Source organism: Annulohypoxylon maeteangense (assembly GCF_022496945.1).
Source record: "Annulohypoxylon maeteangense strain CBS 123835 unplaced genomic scaffold GGS22scaffold_16, whole genome shotgun sequence".
Classification (NCBI taxonomy): Eukaryota; Fungi; Ascomycota; class Sordariomycetes; order Xylariales; family Hypoxylaceae; genus Annulohypoxylon; species Annulohypoxylon maeteangense.
The window spans coordinates 132,593-154,481 of record NW_025953263.1 but is presented as its reverse complement, the minus strand read 5'-3'; the positions used below and the strand labels follow the sequence as shown (position 1 = coordinate 154,481).

Here is a 21,889-nt window from a genome sequence, read left to right as displayed (position 1 = left end):
CTATGAACTAGTTTGCAGCTGATAAAGCTTTATTACCGTAGCCAACTGCGGCTTAGGGCATCTAGGCGGGTTAGTTTCCATGTTTCACAAAGGATGCAGTCATCTCAGTTCCAGCGAGTAATATAGCATAGTGCAGATCATGCGCCGCACTTGATGGGTCGTATTATGTAGAGGTAGGTACCAGACGGGTACCTATAAGCCGCATTAACGACACCGGAAAACATGACTTCACTCGTAAGGCTTCAGTATGGAACAGTCAGTTTCGTAGTATTCATCACTCATTATATCTCGTTATAGCTCGTCGACCCTCCCTCCCAACCTTAAGACGATGCATATTATACAGTTGTTAACAGTCTCTCTGAGGAAATAACTGCTGTCGGTGGTCTGGATGGTAGTTGATTCGATTTTATAGGGGCGAGGCCTATCCCATCCTCGTCTCCCGTCCTCCTCGTCCATAATGTCGTTGCATTTGAGTTGTACTCGTCGAACCCGATCTGCCGATCCGGACCTCTCGTCCGAGGGATATTCTTCCCAATTTCGGGTTTCGAAGATGGCTTCCGTCCCATCAGTTGCCTAACCAGAGGTTTCAACATCGGTACAGAGGCACAGACTAGCCCTAAACTCGATTCAAGTGTAGTCCAAATTGCGAAGCTAAAAGAATCCCATTGCGCATATTTCGGGTTGAGGAATTCCCAGGCTACCGCCATGCGCGTCAGGGAAGCGCAAGCCACAAATATACCCAACGTTAATACGAATGCGAGGGCAATCTTTTGTCGTATCGGCAGATGCATCTTGAGGATGTGAGGAAGTACCAGCCCAATCAGCCATAGATCGGTGGCCGTATGCAGGACGGCGGATGCAGTCAAGATCGGGTAGTATGCAAGGCACTGTCCCACTCTAATGTCGAGCTCGTATACGTTGGATACGGGGTTGCACAGGAAAAACGTGAGGAGGAACAAAACGGTACCGTACACCACAACGCAGCCCATCGTGATGAAGACAAGGATCCGTTGGTACGGTAACTTCAAAATCCGCAGGTAGAAGAACAAAATGCTGATCTTCGTAAGGACCAAGGACACTTGATAGCTGCTTATGGTCACGAAGGATAGCCGGATGCCGGTCGGTCGGAGGTGGAGAGGAATGTTGCTGAACTTGTGGCCGAGTCCATACCTAGTTTCGACACCGACGACGGTGACGACTGTGACGGCGAATATCCATGCGAGGAGAATGAAGGCGTCATCCCACCATTGATTTTTCAGAATTATTCTAGAGTATAGCCGACCGACAACCACGAGGCTGGCGAATACTATTGGAATGATTATTCCCGTTAGGATGTCAGGCACCTCCGAGGGCCCGGTCAACTGCAGGGTCAACGTTGTGAGTAATCTATTCGTCCCGACAGAATGGTTCTGGCCTCGCAATAGCCGACCGGACGCGGTGGAAGATCGCGCGGGCCATTGAAGGTGGAGATTGCTTACTTACCTCTAAAGGCGCCATAAAGGCGATATGATGCGATGAAATGCAAAGTGGGAAAACGTCGCAAGCATAGACGACGAACCGAAAAACAACAAAACTGGGACTTCACCGCTGGGTTTTCATTTAATGTCGAGATGACGCCAACTACGATATATGTATAATGATGCGGAGAGGTCTCCTCAAACATCTCATGTTGCCATGATATCTGGGAGTCAGGCTGTCAGCACGCGGGCGATCATCTCCGTGAGCTACCAGTGCAGGTATGTAGCACGACGGTCGCCGCTGATATAATAGAAACTGATGGATTCTGATTCAACCCCGCCGGATTTTGACCTCCATTGGTGAGACTGGCTTCCGCCAATGGAGAGCCGTCACTGAGGCTTGTGCTCGACAGAACTGCTGACAGCGTAACATTCGAGTTGCAAGGATACATAGTGGCCGTGGTTCTGGGATCAGGGTGTCCTCTGGATTAATCATCCCCGTATTCTCGAGCTCGTGCTCTCATAGGGCTGGCTGGTTTAAAAATATCGTCCGTCTACCAATCGCAAGCTCGCTCACCCATGTCCGGAGCAGGGGTTAGAATAAAGAACCTCGCCAAGATTCCGAAATAAGGCAGGTAGAGTTACCATCGGTAGGGGATTGAGAGCTTTTTCAAAAGCCATTGCAGGGCTAATAGGTCGCCTATGTTCTCGAATGCCGTTTGAAAACGCAGCTAAAGACCCGAGGCAGATGTTCTTTTGTTGATAGACATCGCGACGGTATCCAGTTCAGGTATGGGGCATACTATTCCCATTATCACCAGTTTAACAGGCTTATAAAACGATGGTGTAGAGCTTCACGATTTCTCTAGCTGATTCGAAAGATTCCATACTCATCCTTCATCATGCGACGCTAAGATCGAGATCGTGAGACTTACATAGAGGAATAGGCTATCGAGACAGTGAGAAGGTTGAATTGTCAGCCCCCGCGATAGAAGTTTAGCGTGAGGCCGCTCTGGTCGGCCTAGGTCTGGGGTAAGATAATATGCTTAATGACAACATAGTAGACTAACATCATAGCTGTCGTTAGCGATCTTGGCTTACCACGATCCGGCTCCCTCTAGAAAACATGGAGCAGTATTATTCGCACATAGTCTATTCGAAGCAAGAGATGCAGAAGATGTTAGTAAAAGAGAAAATGAGCAGCGACATTAGTGGATATATCACGAGTGCCGAGACATTGGCACTTTATTCCCACTGCAACTCTGCTCCATAGTATATTAAGCCACAATCTCACAAGCAGCTCGAGGCATAATTATGTAACCTCAGTACCCTTTTAGGATCTTGTAAGGTGGACATGTCATCAAGAATGGCCTTATAGTATGGTAGGTCTATCTTCTTGGCTTCTTGGATACATATTGTTATATTACAACCCAAATACTCTTATGTCAACCTCCACACAAGACGAGGCATTCGACAAACAAGGTGACGGCATGTTTAGCGCACGGAGTCCCCCATGGTACTAGGAGGTTGGGAACCAGCCAGCCACCGTCCCAATTTAGCTCCTCAAAAAGAAAAACCTGACCGGAAATGCTTAATTTTTGGGTCGCTTGTTGGGGTTCCGGCGATTTATTGTTGTAGAACCTCAAGGTTTCGGCTCCGGTCAGTTGTCTGCAGCGTACACTTCGCTTAATATTCTACTGCTTCTACATGCTATGGCAAGTTAACTTGTCAGCTTGTGTCCAGTGATTATAGCGCTCCGTTAACTATTATAGGGCGTTCTATAGGTATTATTAACAGTATAAACACTATACCTATAGGCGGACAACTAAATATGTAAGACTCAACAGGTCATATTCGCTAGAGTGCATCCTGTGCTCAAGGACGCATAGCTATAAATGGTATCACGTACCAAGACGATTAGTGAACTCTACTTGCCTAGGCAGTTTATATCTAGTCGATGAGCTCTGGCATTCTTACGCAATTTTTACATGTGAAATACTAGGTAGTTTTCTGGAAATGACGCTCTAAATATAGCATTAGACTACTGCAAAGATTGCGGGCGGTCCCTTTAAGCTAGCATGTTATCTTTGATCTCTCTTGGCAAGCTCCCTTTGTCACCAGGGTCTACACAGCACTCAGCATTAGTTGACTCTAATTTCGGCCGAATGCTTCATCGCTAATCGTTGGCTAGGGCATTTTGCAATTATTACTTGCTCTTCTTGTCCTAACGACACCGTGGGCTGAAAACGAGGCAACGCTAGAGTGAGTCTAGATCTAGTATTGTAGGCCATGATGGGCGATGCGGTGGGATTAGTCTTGCCGTCGGTAACGCATCGGCTAGAATGAATACAATATCGCCCGCTTAGAGCTTGTTGTTTCTACATCTCGATAGAAATTGATAAGAAGCTGTCTACCTAGTACTACTGATGGGACTTATCTGGGCATATCGACACCGTGACCGTGTGGTAACTTAAAAGTCCTCTAAGTATTAAGACTCTATTAAACCAAGAGGCAGAGAGGGTAGCGAAAAAAGCCACCACGGTGTCTGTTTTACAGTATTAACACTGTACATAACAATTAATCTAAGTCTCGGACCCTTCGGAATATTTCACGCTCGCGAGGCTCTACTGTAACATCTCTATTGTGAGATCTGATAATACGTTTGTTCCACAACATATGCATCTAGTACTAAAGATTCGGTAGGCTATAAGTTAATGAGAAGGGAAAGGAAGGGGAAATGATTGATAAAAGGTTGACCGTCTTTGCCTTTTGCCTGCGCGACAGATGCGTTTGTTCTCTTCACTCTCTTTCCCTAACCCGACATTCACCTACCTACGGGACTATTATATCTTAAGTTCTTTATTAGAAACCCTTGATTTGTCTTACCTGAACCTATTATATCACATAACAATTTTACATCTCTGCTTATTGGCAGTCCATACTCCCCATACAATTTCCAGGGGACCATATTTCAATATGGCTTCAATGCGAAATGTCGGAACGGGGAGCCGACAAGTTCTAATGCTGTTGCTCCCACTCACACATATTCCCACATGACAATAAATACTTTTTGAGGCATTTAAATATCATATGGAGAGTCTAAGATGCTAAGACTACCGTTGGTTCTATCCTTAGCATGCGACAAGACCAGTTTTTTTCGACCATGAGACTATCAGACTTATTGAACATGGTCATCAGCTTAGCCAACTTTCAGCTTCAACCTATTGAAGAAAAAATTGTCATGTCGTGCTTGATATTTCTTAAGCGACATCGCAAGTGACCTAGGCGTCAAGTTTCTGATAGGAGTTGTTGGTGTATATGCTCCATTGACTCCCCTATTCCTGTTTCAACAACCCGAGCCCATTCCTCCAAAGGGAAGAAAGACCGACGAAGTTCGAAATAATGAGAAGGGTTGATAGGAAGTTGGTCCAGTTTAAATGCTTGGTAATTTGCGTCGATGGGTTCCCCCGCGCGCGGTTCTATGCGCGATGGCTTGTAGTCGAGATTGCGCCATCGGAGACGTCAATCATGACATCGACTTGGGCGTGGAACCTGGACACGCGAACACCCCGTGGCCAATCAACCCTCCCGACCAGTACCTATCCGGTCTTTGACCATCACGACAGTACACCCCGACATGGCGAAGCGAAGCTATCGATCGTTATCAATCGGAGTTTACGTATGTATTGAGATAATCTATAATCCGTATCTCCATAGTCGACGCAAGCCATATCATGCATTTAAATCATGTGTGCGTTCTTTATAAACTTATCGTTGCCCCTACTACGTAGGTCATTTCTACCTACGCAGGGGCGATTGGAATCCATCGTGAATCAGCACCGTCCAAACTCACTTGAGGGGTGATCAATCACATCCACCACGATGTCGGAACTACCCTCCCCCAACCCCAAAGAGATCCTCGTGCACGAGTCCTCACTAGAAGCCGGATCCTCCTCACACCAAGGCAGCACCGAACAAGACGAAAAGCTGAAAGCACCATGGTGGTCCTACATCTGGGACTACGAGCCCGGGCGATCGCACGAAGAGCGGGTGTTCATCCAAAAACTCGACGTCTTCCTCATCACGATGCTCTCGCTCGGATACTTCATCAAGAACCTGGACCAGACCAACATCTCGAACGCCTTTGTCAGCGGCATGAAGGAAGACCTCGCCATGAACGGCAACCAGATCAACCTCGTCGACACCGCCTGGACCGTCGGCTACGTCGTCGGCCAGATCCCCTCGCAGATCATCCTGACCAAGGTCAGACCCTCCGTCTGGGTCCCGGCCTGCGAGCTCGTTTGGACCGTCCTCACGTTCTGCCTTGCTGCGGCGAAGACCTCGAATCACGTCATCACGATCCGGTTTTTCGTCGGCCTGGCCGAGTCCATTTTCTACCCGGCTGCGCACACTATTCTCGGGTCCTGGTATAAGCCGTCGGAGTTAGGAAAACGCGCTTGTATCTTCCACGCTTCTTCCGCTGCGGCTGGCATGTTCTCGGGATATCTCCAGGCGGGTGTTTACCGGGGGTTGAATGGTGTTAGCGGGTTTGCTGGGTGGCAGTGGCTTTTTGTGCGTTCACAGCTTACTCTCTGAATTTATGTTGCCTGAGCTAACGGTGAGGTGTAGATTATGGATGGGATTATCAGTCTTCCGATTTGCATCGCGGGATTCTTCATATTACCCGATCTCCCCGAAAACACGAGGGCGTTCTATTTGAATGAGAAGGTGAGTTTACCGAGAAGTTTTCCTACCAAAAAATCTTTCAGTTGACTTACCATGGGTTTTTAGGACCGTGCTATGGCGAAGGAGCGTATGGCCAAGGTCGGGCGTGCGCCTCGCACGAGACTAGGGCTCTCTGCGTTCAAACGGATTTTCGGTACGTAACTGCTGCGTTTTTTGACAAAAAAATATTCAATGGGTGAAAGCTGCAATACTGATAAACGGAGCAGGCAGATGGCACGTATATCTTCTCACGATTTTATACATAATATTCATCAATATTGGCCCGTCTTCAAGTGTTAATCCTTTCGCCCTATGGCTTAAAGCCAAGGGAGAGTCCGTTGAACGAATAGTGAGTATATCTACCCCTATTATTCGTGAAGGATAGGTACTAATCCTTTTCCGCCTACCAGAACCTCATTCCGACAGCTTCAGCAGCCATCCAGCTCGTCCTTACAGTTACTTTCGCCATCGTCTCCGATGCGATCCGTCGTCGCGCTTCGATCATGTCTATATCTACCTTCCTCGGGGGCTTTTCGGTTCTTCTCCTGGCCATCTGGAACATCCCCGATGGACTGAAATGGTTCGCATTCTTACTTCAGCGTGCGTCGGTGCCGTATGGGCCACTTAGCATGAGTTGGGCGAACGAGATATGTGGTTCGGATGCTGAGGAGCGAGCGATTGTGATTGGAATCATGAACTCCATGGGCTACGCATTTAACGCTTGGGTGCCGATACTCACATTCCCGCAAGTGGATTCGCCAACGTTTAGGAAGGGTTTCGTTTTCTCGACGGTTGCGTTCGGCGCTCAGGCGATTATCACGGCGGTAGTGGCGTTCATGTACAAGAGAGATCAGAAAAAGGGGAAGGTTCATGGTAATGATGCCCCTGAAATTGGGGACGAGGATGGTGTCATTGCACCTTGATATATAGGTACTTTCAAAGTTCTGCTTAAGATACCCAGAAACGATGTTTAAATGAACATATCTATACCTAATCCCTAGTTAGTCACGTTCTATAAGTGAACTTACTATTTGATACCCACCTGCCAACTCGTTAAGTGTCGGCAAACCTTGATACACTACATTCTGCTCATCACATTTCACTTTCTCATAGAGGGACGTATATTTTCATATATCAGGGTTGAAAGAATTAATCATTACGCTACATATAAACATTAAACTAGAAAACAGTTGACTTACATTGAGTCCTATGTCCATCCGAAACAGTGCCGGGTCTCAGCTCCTTTGTCGCGCTTTTCGTCTTTCGAATCTTTGTTAGAAATATGAGCGTGGTGAAGAAAACGAATACTAGGTAGGAGGTAGCTCACTGGTTAAAGTGCCAGTGCTGATTATCGTTCATCTCCCGCAACTCCTCTAAAAGCATCTCACGGAGTTCGGCCAACTCCATTGCTATAGCCCCCCTACGCTGAATCGCATCCCTCAAGATATGCACGGCTTCATCATCTATTCTGTCCTGTCCTAAGATCCGGAATATATCTGGGGCTTGATTACCCTGTTGACCCTGCTGATCCTGCTGACCCTGCTGCCCCTGCTGCACCTGCTGTCCCTGTTGCGGCGGTTGTGCACCCTGCTGCATCTGCAATAGCTGTGCCGCTGCCCGTCGTACCTCTTCAGCTGCCACCATATCAGCGGCCTTACGAATACTCTCCCGAATTTCCCGGATCTCCAGATGCTGCTCTAGAATCCCCGAGTCTCCGTATATAGGGAGGACTCGATCATCGCCAGCCATGAATATAGGTTCTCGGCAACTCGGGCAAGTCGCATCGTTATCTCCATTATAGACGATCCAGCTGTGGAGGCAAGTATACCCGAAGGCGTGGGCGCAATGAGGAAGAACCGTGTACGACTCGTGGTTCTCCCGCGACCTCGTGTCGAAGTTGGGATTCAGGAGGGCAATGTGCTTCTCCTGGCAGATCCCACAATCGATTTGGAACCGTGAATTCCGGTGCAAAATTAGCCCGTCATTGTCAAAGTACGTGAGTACCCGGTGGAAGTTATTTGTGGCTATCGTATCCGGTGCCCCGTCCATTTTCCTGTGATAATTTAGCTTTGTGTATTTCTTTGTGTTTCTTTGTTGAAGAAAGATTGGGATTGTGTGTTTGTGTGTGGGATGGTGAATGAGAGAATCCTTTTTTTCTCTGCTCAGAGGCCTCGTATTTAATGACAGATTGAACAATCCTATGTTCGCTAACAATATCCATGATATCCTACTACGAGTGTGTTTTAAAACTCACCCACTGGATTCGAAGGCAAACAAAGAAATTGAACCCTCTCACTACCTAAATACAGACTTGTTGGTATAAACTAAATTGTATATGATCGCGGGTGTGAATAATGGGTAGACAAGGCTTGTATCTCATATTCCATCTAGAGTCGGACGACCACCTTTTCCCCTCATAGCTCATCTCGGACCGTCATCTAATTAATTATGTATGGTAGGCGTATTAAAGTACATATGAACGAGTAATAGTCTTGTGCCTGAAATGAACAATCCCGCTTAAGTTTGTCTACTTCGATTAGCTATCAGACGGAACGCGAGCATGGACCTCGGTAACTCTAACCCTTTTAAATCTACTGTTGATGGAATGGACTTCCGGGTGTCTTCGGTGTCCTCGGCTCCGATGAAAGCTCAGTCCCTATGACATCTGCCCCAGGAAGTTCCGTGTAGGCTCCTAATCCCGGTGTTTGCAATTCACTCCTTTTTGGTTCCGCCTCAACTGGACTGCTGTAGCCCCACGCACCCGAGTGAGGGATTGTTCCATGCGACGAAGGAGGCGGCTGCCACTGATATTGTTGTTGCTGTTGCTGTTGCTGTTGCTGCTGAGCCCTCGCGGCTATGGTAGCTGCTTCGGCTTCCAATACTTTCTTATTCAATAGGCTATTACGCCAAAACATGAAACCTACTCCCGCAAGAGCGAGTGTCATGATAACACCCTCAATGGCAAGCCCTGCGACGGCACCCGAAGGGATGGAATCTGATGTGTCCGTGGAGGAATTGCTATTCGCAGGTTTCGATATCACAGAAGAGGCCGTTGCGAGAGGTATCGCCCCAATACCGGATTGAAGTTGTGCGATGACGGTGCCGACAGGTTGCGTTAATTTGAAGGAATTATTGCAACATTGCTGGGTAGTTAAGATATTGGCGTCACTTTCACAACACCAGAAGCCACTATCGTTACAGGCCTTAAGATGTGCATTGTCGATCTTGACTTTTATCTTCTGTTAACCCGGTATTTAATAAGACACGATAAAGGATATGGTAGGTAACTTACGTCCATGGCAGTATTGAGGACAGCTTGGGTCCTTAAATGTGGGATCCGTACATGCCGTAGCCCATAGCAGATGGCTCTGTTGACGAGAGAGACTGTTGAGACACAGACCGGTTGATAAGCAGGCGTCACCATTATCCGCATTACAGCACGAACTATGTGAACCTTCCGTGCCGGTGGCACTAAAACATCTGCTGTTAATATATGGGGACCTATGCTCTAAACTGATAATGGGTATCGTGGGGGATAGGAGAAGTTTGAAGTCTACGTACTTGGGATTACACAGGGCGTTCGATGGACCCGCGTTTGTGCCATCGAGATGATAGCATGTCGCCGCCAACACTTGTAAAATCATACAACCACCAAAGAGGAAGAGCACAATGCTCTCTATTGATGACGACCCCCTCATTTTTATATTATCCAACCGAATAAAAACGAGCGAAAAGATGTTGGTCTTCGGGTTGGCCTCCGAGGTGGGACTAGGATGATGTCGAGACGAGCAAGAGAAGGTAACAACAGAACTAGGAACTGCCGGAAGACGGACTGCCATATTTATTCTGCCTGCTCTGTACGTAGATCGCGTATGTCCGGAATCCGGGGTAAGTGGTAGAGTGGTAGGCCTCATGTTAGGGCTGATCTGCTTCGCTTCTTCATCCCCCTGTTTGACAATGCTTTATTCCCTGCTTCTAGAAACTCTGCGCACGTTTTGGGTTAACAGCGCTACATGTTCCTGAGAATTGCACGCTCAGCTGAGCGGAATTATGTGGCGTCGCACCTTACCACCTGGAATAGGAAATTCTTTGAGCATTGATCCACCGTCGCTTGGGACCTTTTCTGTGATTCCGTATTACAGCGTATCATTTTTGAAATGCGCCCACCACGTTTTGCAGTTGCTTTGGGTATTCAATTTTTGGTTAGAAGATGACGCTTGAAGCATCTTATTGGTAGGCGCCTACTAGATAGGTGATAGGTAGGACTTTGATCATAGGATTTGGCATCCCATTTAATAAGGATGCGGAGATTAACATAATGTTTGTCGAAGGGATATGACATGAAATGTTATGCAGCTATCATCGGAGGTTAGTTGAAAGCTGCGGTAAAAAGGCACCGAATTACCTAACCCTTCTATCACTACTCTCACTCTATGTAATCCAGCTGAAACCTAAGTCTTAGAACAGCGAGGAGACCGACGGAAACTGACGGAAACGCAGAGAAAACGAAAAGCAAATAATATTGTCTCAGACTTAATCATCCTCTTTTAGCGGCGGCGGCATGGTGGCGGCAGACTACTCCAGGAGTAGATAGATGCACATGATGGCTGCCGCTGAGTATGGGCTTGAGAGCTAAATAGTACATAGATCATCATGCATATGATGGTTTGAGGCGTGGCTTTAATGGCATCCGCCCTCCTCCGGGTAGGGACCTAGAGTGATGCAGTCGATAGGTAAACTTCGCGATACTTTCAAAAACTTATTTTTTTTCGCCAAGTTTTCGTCGATAAGGTTCATATTCTCGTCGCCGTATATTGACTATTGAAATTTTAACGCTTTGACACTTCAACTGCGAAAATAAAGTATGGGCTAAAGGATATAAAAAATTACCTTCACGCCACCATACTCACTTGCGATGGTTTTCTATAGGTACTAATGCACTAACGCACTCGCTATGCGAGGAGGCGTAAGTGTTTACCTTCGTGAAAACTGTAAACCATCAATTCGAATTTGATTCTCGATGGCTACCTACATAGGAGTAATTCGAGTTAGGTCTTATTAATATAGCTAAATTGTATCCGAGATGGGTTACTTACTTGGATATATATATCTAAACATGAACCTCCCATTTCAATCTTCACATTCTGTTTATTACCACCTCTTAACATATCCAATACGTCCATAATTCCATCAACATGTCGACTCGTATAAATTACAGGGAGCTCCTCGAGCCCAAGATGCCGCCTATCTGCTCTATAAAATCAATAGGGAAGCTTCCTGACGACGTCGTTTATATAGCTATCAATACTCGCCTAGTCAAACCCCCTGCAGCTCGCCTGAGAGTGGACAAGGCTCACATCGCCGTTCTACCTCGACTCAGGGAACTTCCGTGGACTGTCTGGGGGAGGCAATCTCCCCAGAGCTTTGTCCAGAGCCACAACGTCAAAGTTCATAGACTCGAGCGAACCGACCACAGTTCCAGCGAAACATACCCAGGGCACTTGTCAACGTTCCGAATTGGATTCAAAAGTGCGATAGAAAAAATCCGCAAGGGGTACCAAAGGGATATTAGAATCGCACTCGTCGGCGAAGACAACTACTTCGACTTCGAGCGCATAGCTTTAGAAGTTGAGGACATAATCGAATGCATCGACTACCGGATCTCACTCCCAAAAGTCATTGCGTCGAGCCGGCAAAACAAGGACTTGGGCCTTGAAGACGGAACGGATATGTTCTCTGCCGACGATTGTGTCTCAAGTTTTGAAAAAGAAAAATATAGAGATGCCGCGAAAGCCATATGGCAGTTAGGTAAACTGGACAGGCTGATGCACCCACGAAACGTCGACGTGGCCAGGCTGAATGTTTCGACCGATGTCAACGAACGCTGGGGAAGGCCGTACCGTGTGGCGATGATCGCCGCGGTGGACTATCAACCCTTGCCGAAAGGATGGGATTCCGCGAAAGAGCTTGCCGAGAGGGTCGTAAAATACAAACCTATCCATGTCGCGGCCAGTGCAGACAAACAGCCTGAGTCCATACATACGAAGGGTATGACGCATGCCTGCATCTCCTTCCATGGACAGGAAGATTTCTACGAGTTCTTGAGGACTGTTTATATGACCGAGTCCGATATAACTGTTGTGTCTATTAGTCCGGATGCTAAGATCGAGACAATCGGAAAGAAGTTGCAGTTACGGGATTATTGGTAATAGAGGGCGGGAGCTAAAATCGCCTGCCAAGCGCCGCCGTATTCTTACCTAATCTAATAGATACAACCAATCACATGCTTTCTCCACCATAGTTCTAGGCTTAATTACCACCTACCTACCTAACCGACCTGCACCTGCCGCAGCTATCGTTTCGTGCTTATAACCCCAATCCATCACCCCATCCCCAACTCCCAACCCGCAACTTCCACCACAACAACCATCATGCCTAGCGAGAGCACACCCTTATTAGTAAGCCTACCATCAAATTCAACAACCCGAAAACGAAGCGCCATGTTCTGGACCCTCGGCTGCATCTACGGCGCCACCGCCGTCTGCTTCGGAGCCTTCGGCGCCCACGGTCTGAAGAAGACCATCTCGGACCCGGCGCGGATCGCCAACTTCGCCACCGCCGCCCACTACCAGGTATTCCCATACCCTCTCGCACCCTATCCCCATCTCTTCCCCTTTTAACCCCTAGAAAAGAAGAGGAGACAAACCCAACTTCATTCGATTCAGGACTCAGAGGATCCGATCAAACTAACACTCCACAGCTAATCCACTCCGTGGCCCTCCTCGTCGCCGCACAGAACCAGAACCCGATTTCAGGGGTGCTGTTCACGACCGGCATGACCATGTTCAGCGGCAGCCTGTACGCGCTCGTGCTAGATCCCGCGCGCTTCCGGTTCCTCGGGCCTGTTACGCCTCTCGGTGGGCTGTGCTGTTCGTTCCCCCTTCCCATCTCTTCCCCCTTTCTTTCCTTCTTATGTACCTACCTAACTGGTATGAATGATCATAACGACGTATACTGACAACGCTACAGTGATCGCCGGTTGGGCCGCTCTCGCTTTCAAATGAGCGTGTAGAGCTACTGCTAAAGTGTACCTATACTTTGTTATGCTACCCGGTCTCGGGGTTGAGGAGCATTGGAATGGATCCATGAAGTTTATATGTAGTCGTTTACGTAGCCTTATAGTGTTAGACCAAATCACCAATCAATAAAAAAACCAAGTCAAATTGCATATAGGGTCAATAGCTCTTCGTGATTTCCTATCTTCCATAGCTACAGGTCGATATCCTGGGGTAGCTAGAATCGAAAGCAGCTACCTCCCTAAGACCAGCAACGAAGCAAGGATCAATGTCCGCGGGTTAATACCACGGGACTTCTGTGTTGATTTCTCCGCCACCACCTTTCCCCGTATCTATCACTTTGAAAATCCTGTGGTATCTTATGAACGCAATTTGACAAAGTGCCCGCCTCAACCTCGTGGCTAGAAAGGTGGTTCATTTCCCGTCACCGTCATCACTAATTCAGTGCCTCGTATCCTCCAGTTGAAATCTGGCTAAGTTCGATACCTCAGAATCTTCATCATTGTAATCCCTCATGTACTGAGTGTCCATACTTTGCGCCTGTCTGGACCTTTGTCCGATTTGAAACATCCGTTCCCAGAGCCTTTGCATCTTGTCTGACATACGAGTCTTAAGCTCTTCCACTCTGTCGGCGGACTAGGCCACACCAGTGGGCAAGGGGAGCCGCGATACGGATGCGAAGTTAACCAAGATCTCTCTATCGACATTGGCAGTCCACTCTTCGAAATTCTTCGCTCCGATTCTGTTCGGAAGGCTCTCCAAAGTCTGCCGTATAAAATCGAGTGACTGGACCCGTTTGACCGGATCAGATGCAGACAAGGCCCGTTCTCGTACGTCTTTGGGCGTGTCCCACACAGTGGGTTCCGGCTCGGAGGTGAGAACTAGTGTATCAACCTCAGGGTTCGGGGATTCGAGGTCTAAAAGCAAGACGAGCACACTTGTCCACATCGAAAAATAATCTTGCAGTTTCGACAACGCGAGATCTAGCATTGGTTGAGGGTTTTCGAGAAAACGCGTAACGGCTAGCAGATTCAGCTTCTGTTGATTGAAATCCGCCATGTTATCAAATGCGAGAAACCATTCTGCGCTGAGCCACTTCCAGACCTGGTCAACAGAACCAAATGAGGCAAGCACCTCGACGAACAGCTTTGGTTCGAGGACGGCGATTCGAGACAATATTACAAAATAATCGACGAGGGTGAGCCCCGTCACTCGAGATTGCTTCTTCTTTGGTCCCGACGTCTGATGGGCTTCGAAAGAGTCGTGGATCCCTTCGAAAATAGAAGGCAGGGCGCCCGTGCTCATCATATCTTTAATGAGCACTTCTAGTCCAGCCGTACCGCCTAATTCGTGAGACAGTCGTATCAGCGACTCGAAATACTTGACCGCAAGATTCACTTGCTCTCGATTTTTCGAGTCAAGCGAACGCGTTAGCACAGAGACGGTCGCTGCCCGATATTGGTCTTGAAGAATTGTCTCGGGCGATAGAACAACATAACAGCCTAGAATGCTCACGAGGGTAACAGTGTGCTCATTTTGCTCACCAAGGAGCTTGATTGCAGTCGGAATAAGATGGAGAAGATCCGGAGACATTGGAGGTTGGGTTTGATGTAGAATATTTGACCATAATTCCAGAGCTTCTTCGATGAGGTATAAAAAGAGCTCGGTCCCCTCCTGAGTCGCCTCGGCGACCAATGGAAGTATCATCTGATGATACCGTTGAGATTCTGTCTTCATTGACATCACTAGGGTCTGTATGATCGCCAGAACAGATTGCTTCATCATAAATCCCAGGTCGCCAGCTGGTGATTGCCATATGTTGGGTATCGCATCCATTATCATGTCACCAAAATGAGACACGTGCGTCTCCATGCGTAGGATAACGGTTCGCGTTGACTCGAGTATGGCCAACTTGGCCTCGTCGACCTCTACCTCTCCCAATAGATTAATAAGTTGAACGAGCACGTCCGAAGCATACGGAGAGAATATTTCCCCGTCAAAACCCATCTCGTCACAGACAACCTTGAAAAGCCGAGCAGTAGTTATACGAACGACAATATCGTTGTACTGATCGTTAGGGTTCAAGAAATGGCAGAATATCTTGTAAACCAACGGGCGAGTTTCTGGGGTTGATTGAACAGGAACCCATTGGCTTAGCAAGATGGCGATCCTCCGCCTAAGGACTTGACAGAATGGTTCGGCTCGTTGGGCATCGGCCACTATGATATTTTTAAGGAGACCTTCAAAATTGACCTCTTGGTGGATCACAGAAGAAGATAAACCCATGGCAGTATATATTGCCTCCCTTGCTACTAGGGTTGTCTGAGGGTCCTCGATTGCGACAAAATAGGATAAGACCTTTGGTAACAAGAGTCTCTTATAATGAAGTAAGAGATCTAGGAACAACTTCTCGGCACAGGGTCGGACCTCCCATTGGTAGGCATTGCCTTGGGTCTCTTCCTGCTGTTCCCATTCCTGTGGATCCTCTTCCCACGCATCTAGATCAGCTTGGCGAAAGAGTAAAAAGTGTGTGATGATAGTATCACTGATATGGACAATGAATTCATCCTTTAGAAGATCAACTTTGATTCGTTCAATAGCTTGTTGCTCTTCTTGCACGGCTTCCGCCGAACGATATATGATTGAACGTTTTCCGCGGTAGACCGTTTGTACACAAGCTCTAACTAGCAGGAGGCCTTTCAAAGCAACCTTCTCCAAGATAGGTCCTTCATTCTTAGTCTTTCCTTGGCTGGATGCATTATGGCGTATTCCAACCAACTCGTTAAATACTGTGGCGACCCCCGACGTGAGGGACCAGTAGAAACTAACAAGTCTTAGAGAAATTGGCAATAAGACAAAGCTAGCAGGATGCTGTTCGGCCATCTCTATATGGAGCTTTGTATATTGCATGAATAGTTTCGTCAAAATGTCGACGTAGCGGGAGATGGTTGGGGGACCATCTTTGACAAAGCGAAAAAGCGTCTGGAATTGAACCAGTGATGAACTCCAGAAATCTTGTACATTCTTGTCGTTGTGTGGGAACTCATAGCCGACCAACAACAGTCGACGTAGAGTTTTCAGAGCATAGAGACTAATCTCCATAGCTAGCAAAGCCTCGTCGCTATTCTTGTCGCCAGGGCCATTGTCAAGAAACGATGTGAATGCCGTAAACTTGGCATTGTATATCTCACAAAGAACATAGACGATTTCTGGTGTGATCGATTGCAATGTTGTCTGTGATTTGCGTAGACGAGCAGTGCCCAACTCCTTTACAATACGGAGAAGAAGCATTAGGGCGCCGTACAGCTCAACCTGATTACCGTCCTTTCTTTCTCTGAGGATTTGGGTGAGATCGTTTAGGGGGGTCGGCCAAACACTAGGAAAATCGATACGAATAATCTTGGCTGTAACGAGAGCGTTGAGCTGAGCGAGTTGTCTTTCGCTTTCACCGATAGTTCCTTGGAACAACTGCTCTCTGACTACCTGTCGTGCATCTTGCGGGATTGAATTGTGAACTTTATGGAGTCGCCAATATCGGTCGATGCCATTCTTGAGCTGGATGATGGCAAGTAGTCGGACTTGTGTGGACAAATTCTTGTTTAGGAATATTGTCTGTCAAAGAGGACATCATTAGTATCCAAGAGCTATGGTTGGGGTTGGGTTTGATTGAAAGATTGAAAAGTTCAAACCGATCTATCTAGAGGTGACTTACCTGTAAAGTTGGGTAATAACCCGCCTGGCTTTCCCATGTAGAGAGCTGCTGAGTAGCAGCCTGACGTTGATTGTTATCGTAGGATTGTGCTGCTTCGAGAGCTCGATAGAGTTCGTCGACAGAAAACGGTGCAGCGGCACCAGGAGCCTCGATGGCAAAATCCATCTCAGCAACGGTATCCGCGATGGATGTCGCGTTATACGCGTAACAAACCAAGCGTACAGTGTGACCGTGTTTTGGTTTGACTTGACTTGGTTAAGACGTTAAGACGTTTAACTGGGAGTGAAATGTACGATGATGAAATGTTCGAAAGGTGGGATGAATGAACAATTTAGTGGGGGGATCTCAAAAAGGTAAGCTGTAGATTCTAGCTCCCCGCGATAATGAGCTATCGTTTACAGCGTACTGACGGCATCTGCCGGGTACCTAGGTACCTAGATATGTACATAGGTAGTTTTATGTACCCATGTTCCTAAGAAATTGATATGTACTGGGTACTTTACCTATGTGGCTGTGAAGGTAAAAGGATGGATTATTTGATTGGTCAAATTAGTGAAATTAGTCAACTATACCGACCTAGTAGCGCGTGCTGGCTGGCTGGGTAGGAGGCAGGAATAACAGTTCGTATCCGGGGCTCTTAGGTACTAGTTTGCTAGGTGCCATCGTGTTCACTCAGCCACAGGAAGGTACTACCTAGTACACCGGGCTGGCTGGCTGGGCAGGTACAATTACCATTATTTAATTGAACTATGATCTGCTAATCACCGCTAGGTTTCCCCTGTCAACACCTTAAAACGTCACGATACCTGGTATACTAAATGCACAGCCATAATTTCCAGGAACATTCATTATTGAAGACATCCACTTCCAGCCACGAGGAAAAAAAAAAACACAAAAATAGATACGGCAGTTGTAATTCTATCGATCGCAGAGTACGAGATTCCATTTCGAAGTTAATGTTATGTAATGTATAATGTAAGGTGTCAGTTAATGTTTATTACAATGAATCTGTAAAAATATCGGTTTGTATACTGGGAAACTCGACAAGGGTCTTCGTCTCTCCCACTCCCTTTTTGTTTGCTTTTCCCCTAATTCCTTGTAAATGTCACCTAATTTTTTTAGGTAGGTATCTTAATTCCGGCCCACTGTAGAACGCCTGGTTTAGGCTGGAATCGTGTCTGGGTCGCTACCGTAGCCCCTTTATTCATTGCTTAACCACCAGCAATTCCCGGGGGCTCCAATTCCATGCAATGGTGAATAAAAAAAACCCAATCGTATCCCGCCTCATCAAATATGCTTAGTTTAAGAGCATACGTATCTGGTATCAAGTGTCATTCATGTTCATGCTTGGTATATGTCCGTAAGATTAGCAGACCAAGTGTCGTTCATGGACCAGCCTTCGACTTGGTAAACCTGTTGGTATGGCTCGAAGCCAAAATTAGGAGTGAGGTTTGGCGTCTCGTGTAAGCTTGTGACCGTAGTCCATGCCTCCGATTCCGAGATGCCTGGCCGCCAACTCTGACTGATTCGTGGTGTGAGGTATTCTTTCGCAACTGCCTTGACGTCCTCTGCGATCTTCCGTGAAAGGGGCCATGTTTCTCCGTGCACCGTAAGGATTTGTGTGAGCCTGTTGATGCGTTCGCGGAAAATAGGCGAGTCCAGCCCGAGGAATACGCATGCGTCTAGGTAGGCGAGAATAACTCGAAGTGTGCCAGCGGCGAATACTGCACGCAAAGTTTTGGTGGGAAAGGGGTGCCTGAACAGGTCACAGTAACCGTTGGCCGCCTGAATGTCGATTGGGTGAGAATTCCAACCGAAGCCCTTAACCATCTGCCCCTTACGATCCGGTCCTTTTGCTGGTCCTAGAGGGAAGTACTCCCGGATGTTGAGGCCGCTTCTTGGTGCAGATTGTCGAAGCCGAAGTCGATTACTATGTACCGTAGACGTCAATTAATGTTCATCACGATTTAGCACGCTATCATAAACTCACACATGCGCAATGGAGATGCCGTGGTAAAGAACTACATCGACTACGCCGTCAGGATCAACTAAATTCATCTTCCACTTAGGAACCCGTCGCAACCAGTCACAGATTCGAGAATCCGCTCGCTCAAATATCTCTGCCTTTTTATTTTCCGGGGCCTCGTGGTACGGCAAGACTAAGTCGGTCTGGATCTTGCAGATGTCGATGAGGTAGGCCATCGAGGAGAAGTCGGATTGCCCGAGGTTGACCTGCGTCTCGTATTGCGATTGAGAAATGGGTTGGGGTATAATCTTTGACGAGTATTAGAATTCGTATTATTGATGGATTATGTTGCACGAGGGATTGGAGTTTGTGTTTGTGTTGGTGTTGGCGCAGCGACCAAAATAGGAAAGTACTTACCCCTGAATCGTACTCCCATTCCTCACAGGGTAGGTCCACGTCGGAATCCACGTCTGTGATGGAGAGCGTAGATCCAACATCACCCAGGTGTCGCGTAGAGTCTTGGAAAGTCAGGCACCACCACGTCCTTCGGTAGCTTTCCGCAAGCACGGAATCCGTTGTTCGATCGGCGAACGTCTTCTGGTTCATCCCAAGTTCAACAGCTATCGTGGCGGCTCGGTTAGCCCATCCGGTGTGGTGTTCGAATTTCATTTCTCCGAAAGCTGCGATGCTTAGTATGAGAAGTCCCTGTACTGATTGTACAGTAAAAGGCAATGAAGCACATGCTGCCGAGAATGCTGCCTCTCTAAGATCATCCGATGGTATCGAATCCGAGTATAGCGACCCGCAAAAATTGATGACGGAAAGCAGGAAGTGGTAGGAATCTGGGTCTGCTTCGACATGATTACCAAAAAATCTTTTCGGTGGAAGGCAAGGGTGACTAGGATGAAAATGATTGTAGAATAGGTCGATCAATAAATCTTTTTCGTTTTTAGATGAGCTTGCGGCGGAGGGGGCAGAGTTGACGCTCCACCCGGTTGGTAAGTCATGGAGAGAGAGAGACTGAACCGACGGAGAGCCGGAAGAGAAATTGGTAGGCAAAAATGACCCGGCTGAAGTTGCCGGTGGCTTGTCTGATATTAGACTCCTCTTTTTCGGATCGCGAATACCTCGTCTCGATTTGGCGTAGAAACATGGCTTGTCTTCTTGTTGACACCGGTTGCAAGCGGGTAGCGTGGCGTCACATTTTACGTGCTTGCTACGGCATTGGACGCAAGCCAGCGATACTCGTATATTTGCTTTTGAGCGATTGGCGGCCTTAGGTTCCGATCCGTCTGGCGATGAGGCGGCGGAACCTTGGCGGCTGAGGCTGCCTGCCGTATGCTCACTGTCTCGACTCATGCCCATCACCTATTGCGAAGATCGTCGATTGTGAAGCGGAATTCTAGGTACTGTAAGTTGACTTTACGGCAATGATCGCCTGGATGTTTTGCCGCTGCTGTCTGTCTGTCTGTCTATAGTTGAACGCACCGAACTTCCGTTCGTGCCCGTCGAGAGGGATATGTCTACACACCATAAGTGCGGTCGACGGAAGTGTAGGGCTGATGAGCGACTTCTCATATATGAGCTCAGATGCTTCACATTTAGTTCTGACAAATGTTCGTCGAGGAACAGGGTTCCAGGGGTGTTAAATGGGTCCTCAGGCCTCTAAGCAGCCATGTACAAGGGTACGACGTGGTGTACCAGGACCCGACGACAAGGCCCATGGCCCCCCTAAGACTGGTGTCAGCGGTGGATGTATGAATGTATCTTGGCCCGTCAGCCCTAGTGGGGCGAATTAGCACGGGATGGAGGGAAAAACAATATTGATATGCCCGATAACGTCGTGGTGCTGTGCCTCCACCGCACCTCCACCAACCTCCACTACACCTCCGCGGCCAGTCACCTCCCAGGTAAGCCGCTCTTAGTGCGAAAAGGGGGGCGGTATGCATGTGGCCCAACCGTCGCGTTGTTGCAATGCATAGCCATGATCGACTCTTCAACAATGGACTGGTAACATCTCATTAGAATTAAACATGACCTATAAACCTCGAAAATGCTCTGAATGGCCACCGTTGGTTACATTGTGGCTTTTTCTATGGCCGTGTTCAGCATCTTTCTAATGAACCTTCCAATCAGGAATGGAAATGATAGACTTTAACTCGAGTGTTCGAAGCCGAAAAGGAGAGATTTGCAGCTGTTTCGACGTTCGACGTTAGAGTAATTACCTAGTAGGTAACTACCTGAGGTACCTAGGTCCTAGATAGGTAATTTCCATAACATATAGCATCCGATCGTGACTTGAGCCTCCGACATCTAGATCAAGTATGCACCCTAGAAACATCCAATAATAGAAACAGACAAGGCTAAGTACCTAACCCGCGGTTTAGACTTCGGGAGTTGAGGTTATCATATGCATCTAATCTAGTTCTTTACGATTCCGGCATGGAGAGATCCGTAACCTTGGGATGGCATCGTACTCCGTACCAGGTACATACCTAGGATCTAGCATCTACACCCGCCTCTCTATATTCAAGTTTTGCTTCAACACCTGATAACTAATACCTAATAGTATATACTAGTAAATATCAGCTAATCATAAACAGGTAAGCAGGCTTCGGTCTTAATTTTTAATACACGTAGGTACTAAGGCGCTTCTTTCTTATTTTTTTCTTATTTTTTCCCATTTTTTTCTTATTTTTAAGTTACACTGCATAAGGATGATGATTACGCCTGTTGGAAGTACCAGGTAGAATTTCATGTCATGATGGCTTCAAGTTTTAGTGATTAGGCGGTCGAGCTTATGACTCGTGAGGACTCCGAAATCGTAAAAGAACCAAGCCACACTTATCCTTGATAAGACGGGCTTGATTATTATGACATACAGTAGTTGGGTAGCAAGATAATATGGTGATATTACATCTCCGATATTACTTCCAAGTTTTTCTTTCTTTCG

At 47.3% G+C, this 21,889-nt stretch overlaps 8 protein-coding genes across 8 annotated transcripts; 3 read left to right on the top strand and 5 right to left on the bottom strand.

Annotated features, from left to right (window-relative positions):
- Positions 1 to 95: 95 nt before the first annotated feature.
- GGS22DRAFT_48288 (uncharacterized protein) lies at positions 96 to 1,604 on the bottom strand. The gene is made up of 2 exons (XM_047967200.1): positions 1,483 to 1,604; positions 96 to 1,361 (listed from the first exon to the last, which is right to left on the bottom strand). The coding sequence occupies exons 1-2, from the start codon at positions 1,495 to 1,497 to the stop codon at positions 336 to 338; spliced, it is 1,041 nt and encodes a 346-aa protein (XP_047815977.1). The 5' UTR covers positions 1,498 to 1,604; the 3' UTR covers positions 96 to 335.
- Positions 1,605 to 5,243: 3,639 nt separating this feature from the next.
- GGS22DRAFT_48271 (MFS general substrate transporter) lies at positions 5,244 to 7,220 on the top strand. The gene is made up of 5 exons (XM_047967199.1): positions 5,244 to 6,029; positions 6,087 to 6,185; positions 6,249 to 6,336; positions 6,410 to 6,531; positions 6,593 to 7,220. Exons 1-5 carry the CDS (start codon positions 5,340 to 5,342, stop codon positions 7,103 to 7,105), a joined length of 1,512 nt encoding a protein of 503 aa, XP_047815976.1. The 5' UTR covers positions 5,244 to 5,339; the 3' UTR covers positions 7,106 to 7,220.
- A 285-nt stretch (positions 7,221 to 7,505) lies between these two features.
- On the bottom strand, positions 7,506 to 8,231 carry GGS22DRAFT_191311 (uncharacterized protein; the record flags this gene model as incomplete). Its single annotated transcript, XM_047965100.1, has 1 exon — positions 7,506 to 8,231. One exon carries the CDS (start codon positions 8,229 to 8,231, stop codon positions 7,506 to 7,508), a length of 726 nt encoding a protein of 241 aa, XP_047815975.1.
- Positions 8,232 to 8,773: 542 nt separating this feature from the next.
- On the bottom strand, positions 8,774 to 10,021 carry GGS22DRAFT_191310 (uncharacterized protein; the record flags this gene model as incomplete). The annotated part of the gene is made up of 3 exons (XM_047965099.1): positions 8,774 to 9,411; positions 9,475 to 9,653; positions 9,744 to 10,021. 3 exons carry the CDS (start codon positions 10,019 to 10,021, stop codon positions 8,774 to 8,776), a joined length of 1,095 nt encoding a protein of 364 aa, XP_047815974.1.
- A 1,217-nt stretch (positions 10,022 to 11,238) lies between these two features.
- On the top strand, positions 11,239 to 12,391 carry GGS22DRAFT_195904 (uncharacterized protein; the record flags this gene model as incomplete). The annotated part of the gene is made up of 1 exon (XM_047965742.1): positions 11,239 to 12,391. Exon 1 carries the CDS (start codon positions 11,378 to 11,380, stop codon positions 12,389 to 12,391), a length of 1,014 nt encoding a protein of 337 aa, XP_047815973.1. The 5' UTR covers positions 11,239 to 11,377.
- A 147-nt stretch (positions 12,392 to 12,538) lies between these two features.
- Positions 12,539 to 13,402, top strand: GGS22DRAFT_170307 (uncharacterized protein). Its single transcript, XM_047962427.1, has 3 exons — positions 12,539 to 12,814; positions 12,943 to 13,111; positions 13,212 to 13,402. The coding sequence occupies exons 1-3, from the start codon at positions 12,614 to 12,616 to the stop codon at positions 13,244 to 13,246; spliced, it is 405 nt and encodes a 134-aa protein (XP_047815972.1). The 5' UTR covers positions 12,539 to 12,613; the 3' UTR covers positions 13,247 to 13,402.
- A 10-nt stretch (positions 13,403 to 13,412) lies between these two features.
- Positions 13,413 to 17,275, bottom strand: GGS22DRAFT_170305 (ARM repeat-containing protein). The gene is made up of 2 exons (XM_047962426.1): positions 16,971 to 17,275; positions 13,413 to 16,870 (listed from the first exon to the last, which is right to left on the bottom strand). Exons 1-2 carry the CDS (start codon positions 17,133 to 17,135, stop codon positions 13,895 to 13,897), a joined length of 3,141 nt encoding a protein of 1,046 aa, XP_047815971.1. The 5' UTR covers positions 17,136 to 17,275; the 3' UTR covers positions 13,413 to 13,894.
- A 635-nt stretch (positions 17,276 to 17,910) lies between these two features.
- On the bottom strand, positions 17,911 to 20,719 carry GGS22DRAFT_170304 (uncharacterized protein). The gene is made up of 3 exons (XM_047962425.1): positions 19,354 to 20,719; positions 18,961 to 19,244; positions 17,911 to 18,900 (listed from the first exon to the last, which is right to left on the bottom strand). The coding sequence occupies exons 1-3, from the start codon at positions 20,299 to 20,301 to the stop codon at positions 18,312 to 18,314; spliced, it is 1,821 nt and encodes a 606-aa protein (XP_047815970.1). The 5' UTR covers positions 20,302 to 20,719; the 3' UTR covers positions 17,911 to 18,311.
- Positions 20,720 to 21,889: the final 1,170 nt, after the last annotated feature.

Coding starts and splice junctions, on each gene's coding strand:
- GGS22DRAFT_48271 (XM_047967199.1), top strand. CDS start 5,340: ATGTCGGAACTACCCTCCCCCAACCCCAAAGAGATCCTCGTGCACGAG. Junction 6,030..6,086: donor CTGGGTGGCAGTGGCTTTTT/GTGCGTTCACAG, acceptor GGTGAGGTGTAG/ATTATGGATGGGATTATCAG. Junction 6,186..6,248: donor CGTTCTATTTGAATGAGAAG/GTGAGTTTACCG, acceptor ATGGGTTTTTAG/GACCGTGCTATGGCGAAGGA.
- GGS22DRAFT_170307 (XM_047962427.1), top strand. CDS start 12,614: ATGCCTAGCGAGAGCACACCCTTATTAGTAAGCCTACCATCAAATTCA. Junction 12,815..12,942: donor CCACCGCCGCCCACTACCAG/GTATTCCCATAC, acceptor AACACTCCACAG/CTAATCCACTCCGTGGCCCT. Junction 13,112..13,211: donor GCCTCTCGGTGGGCTGTGCT/GTTCGTTCCCCC, acceptor ACAACGCTACAG/TGATCGCCGGTTGGGCCGCT.
- GGS22DRAFT_170305 (XM_047962426.1), bottom strand. CDS start 17,135: ATGGATTTTGCCATCGAGGCTCCTGGTGCCGCTGCACCGTTTTCTGTC. Junction 16,871..16,970: donor GTTATTACCCAACTTTACAG/GTAAGTCACCTC, acceptor CCTCTTTGACAG/ACAATATTCCTAAACAAGAA.
- GGS22DRAFT_170304 (XM_047962425.1), bottom strand. CDS start 20,301: ATGGGCATGAGTCGAGACAGTGAGCATACGGCAGGCAGCCTCAGCCGC. Junction 19,245..19,353: donor AATGGGAGTACGATTCAGGG/GTAAGTACTTTC, acceptor TACTCGTCAAAG/ATTATACCCCAACCCATTTC. Junction 18,901..18,960: donor GGCATCTCCATTGCGCATGT/GTGAGTTTATGA, acceptor TACGGTACATAG/TAATCGACTTCGGCTTCGAC.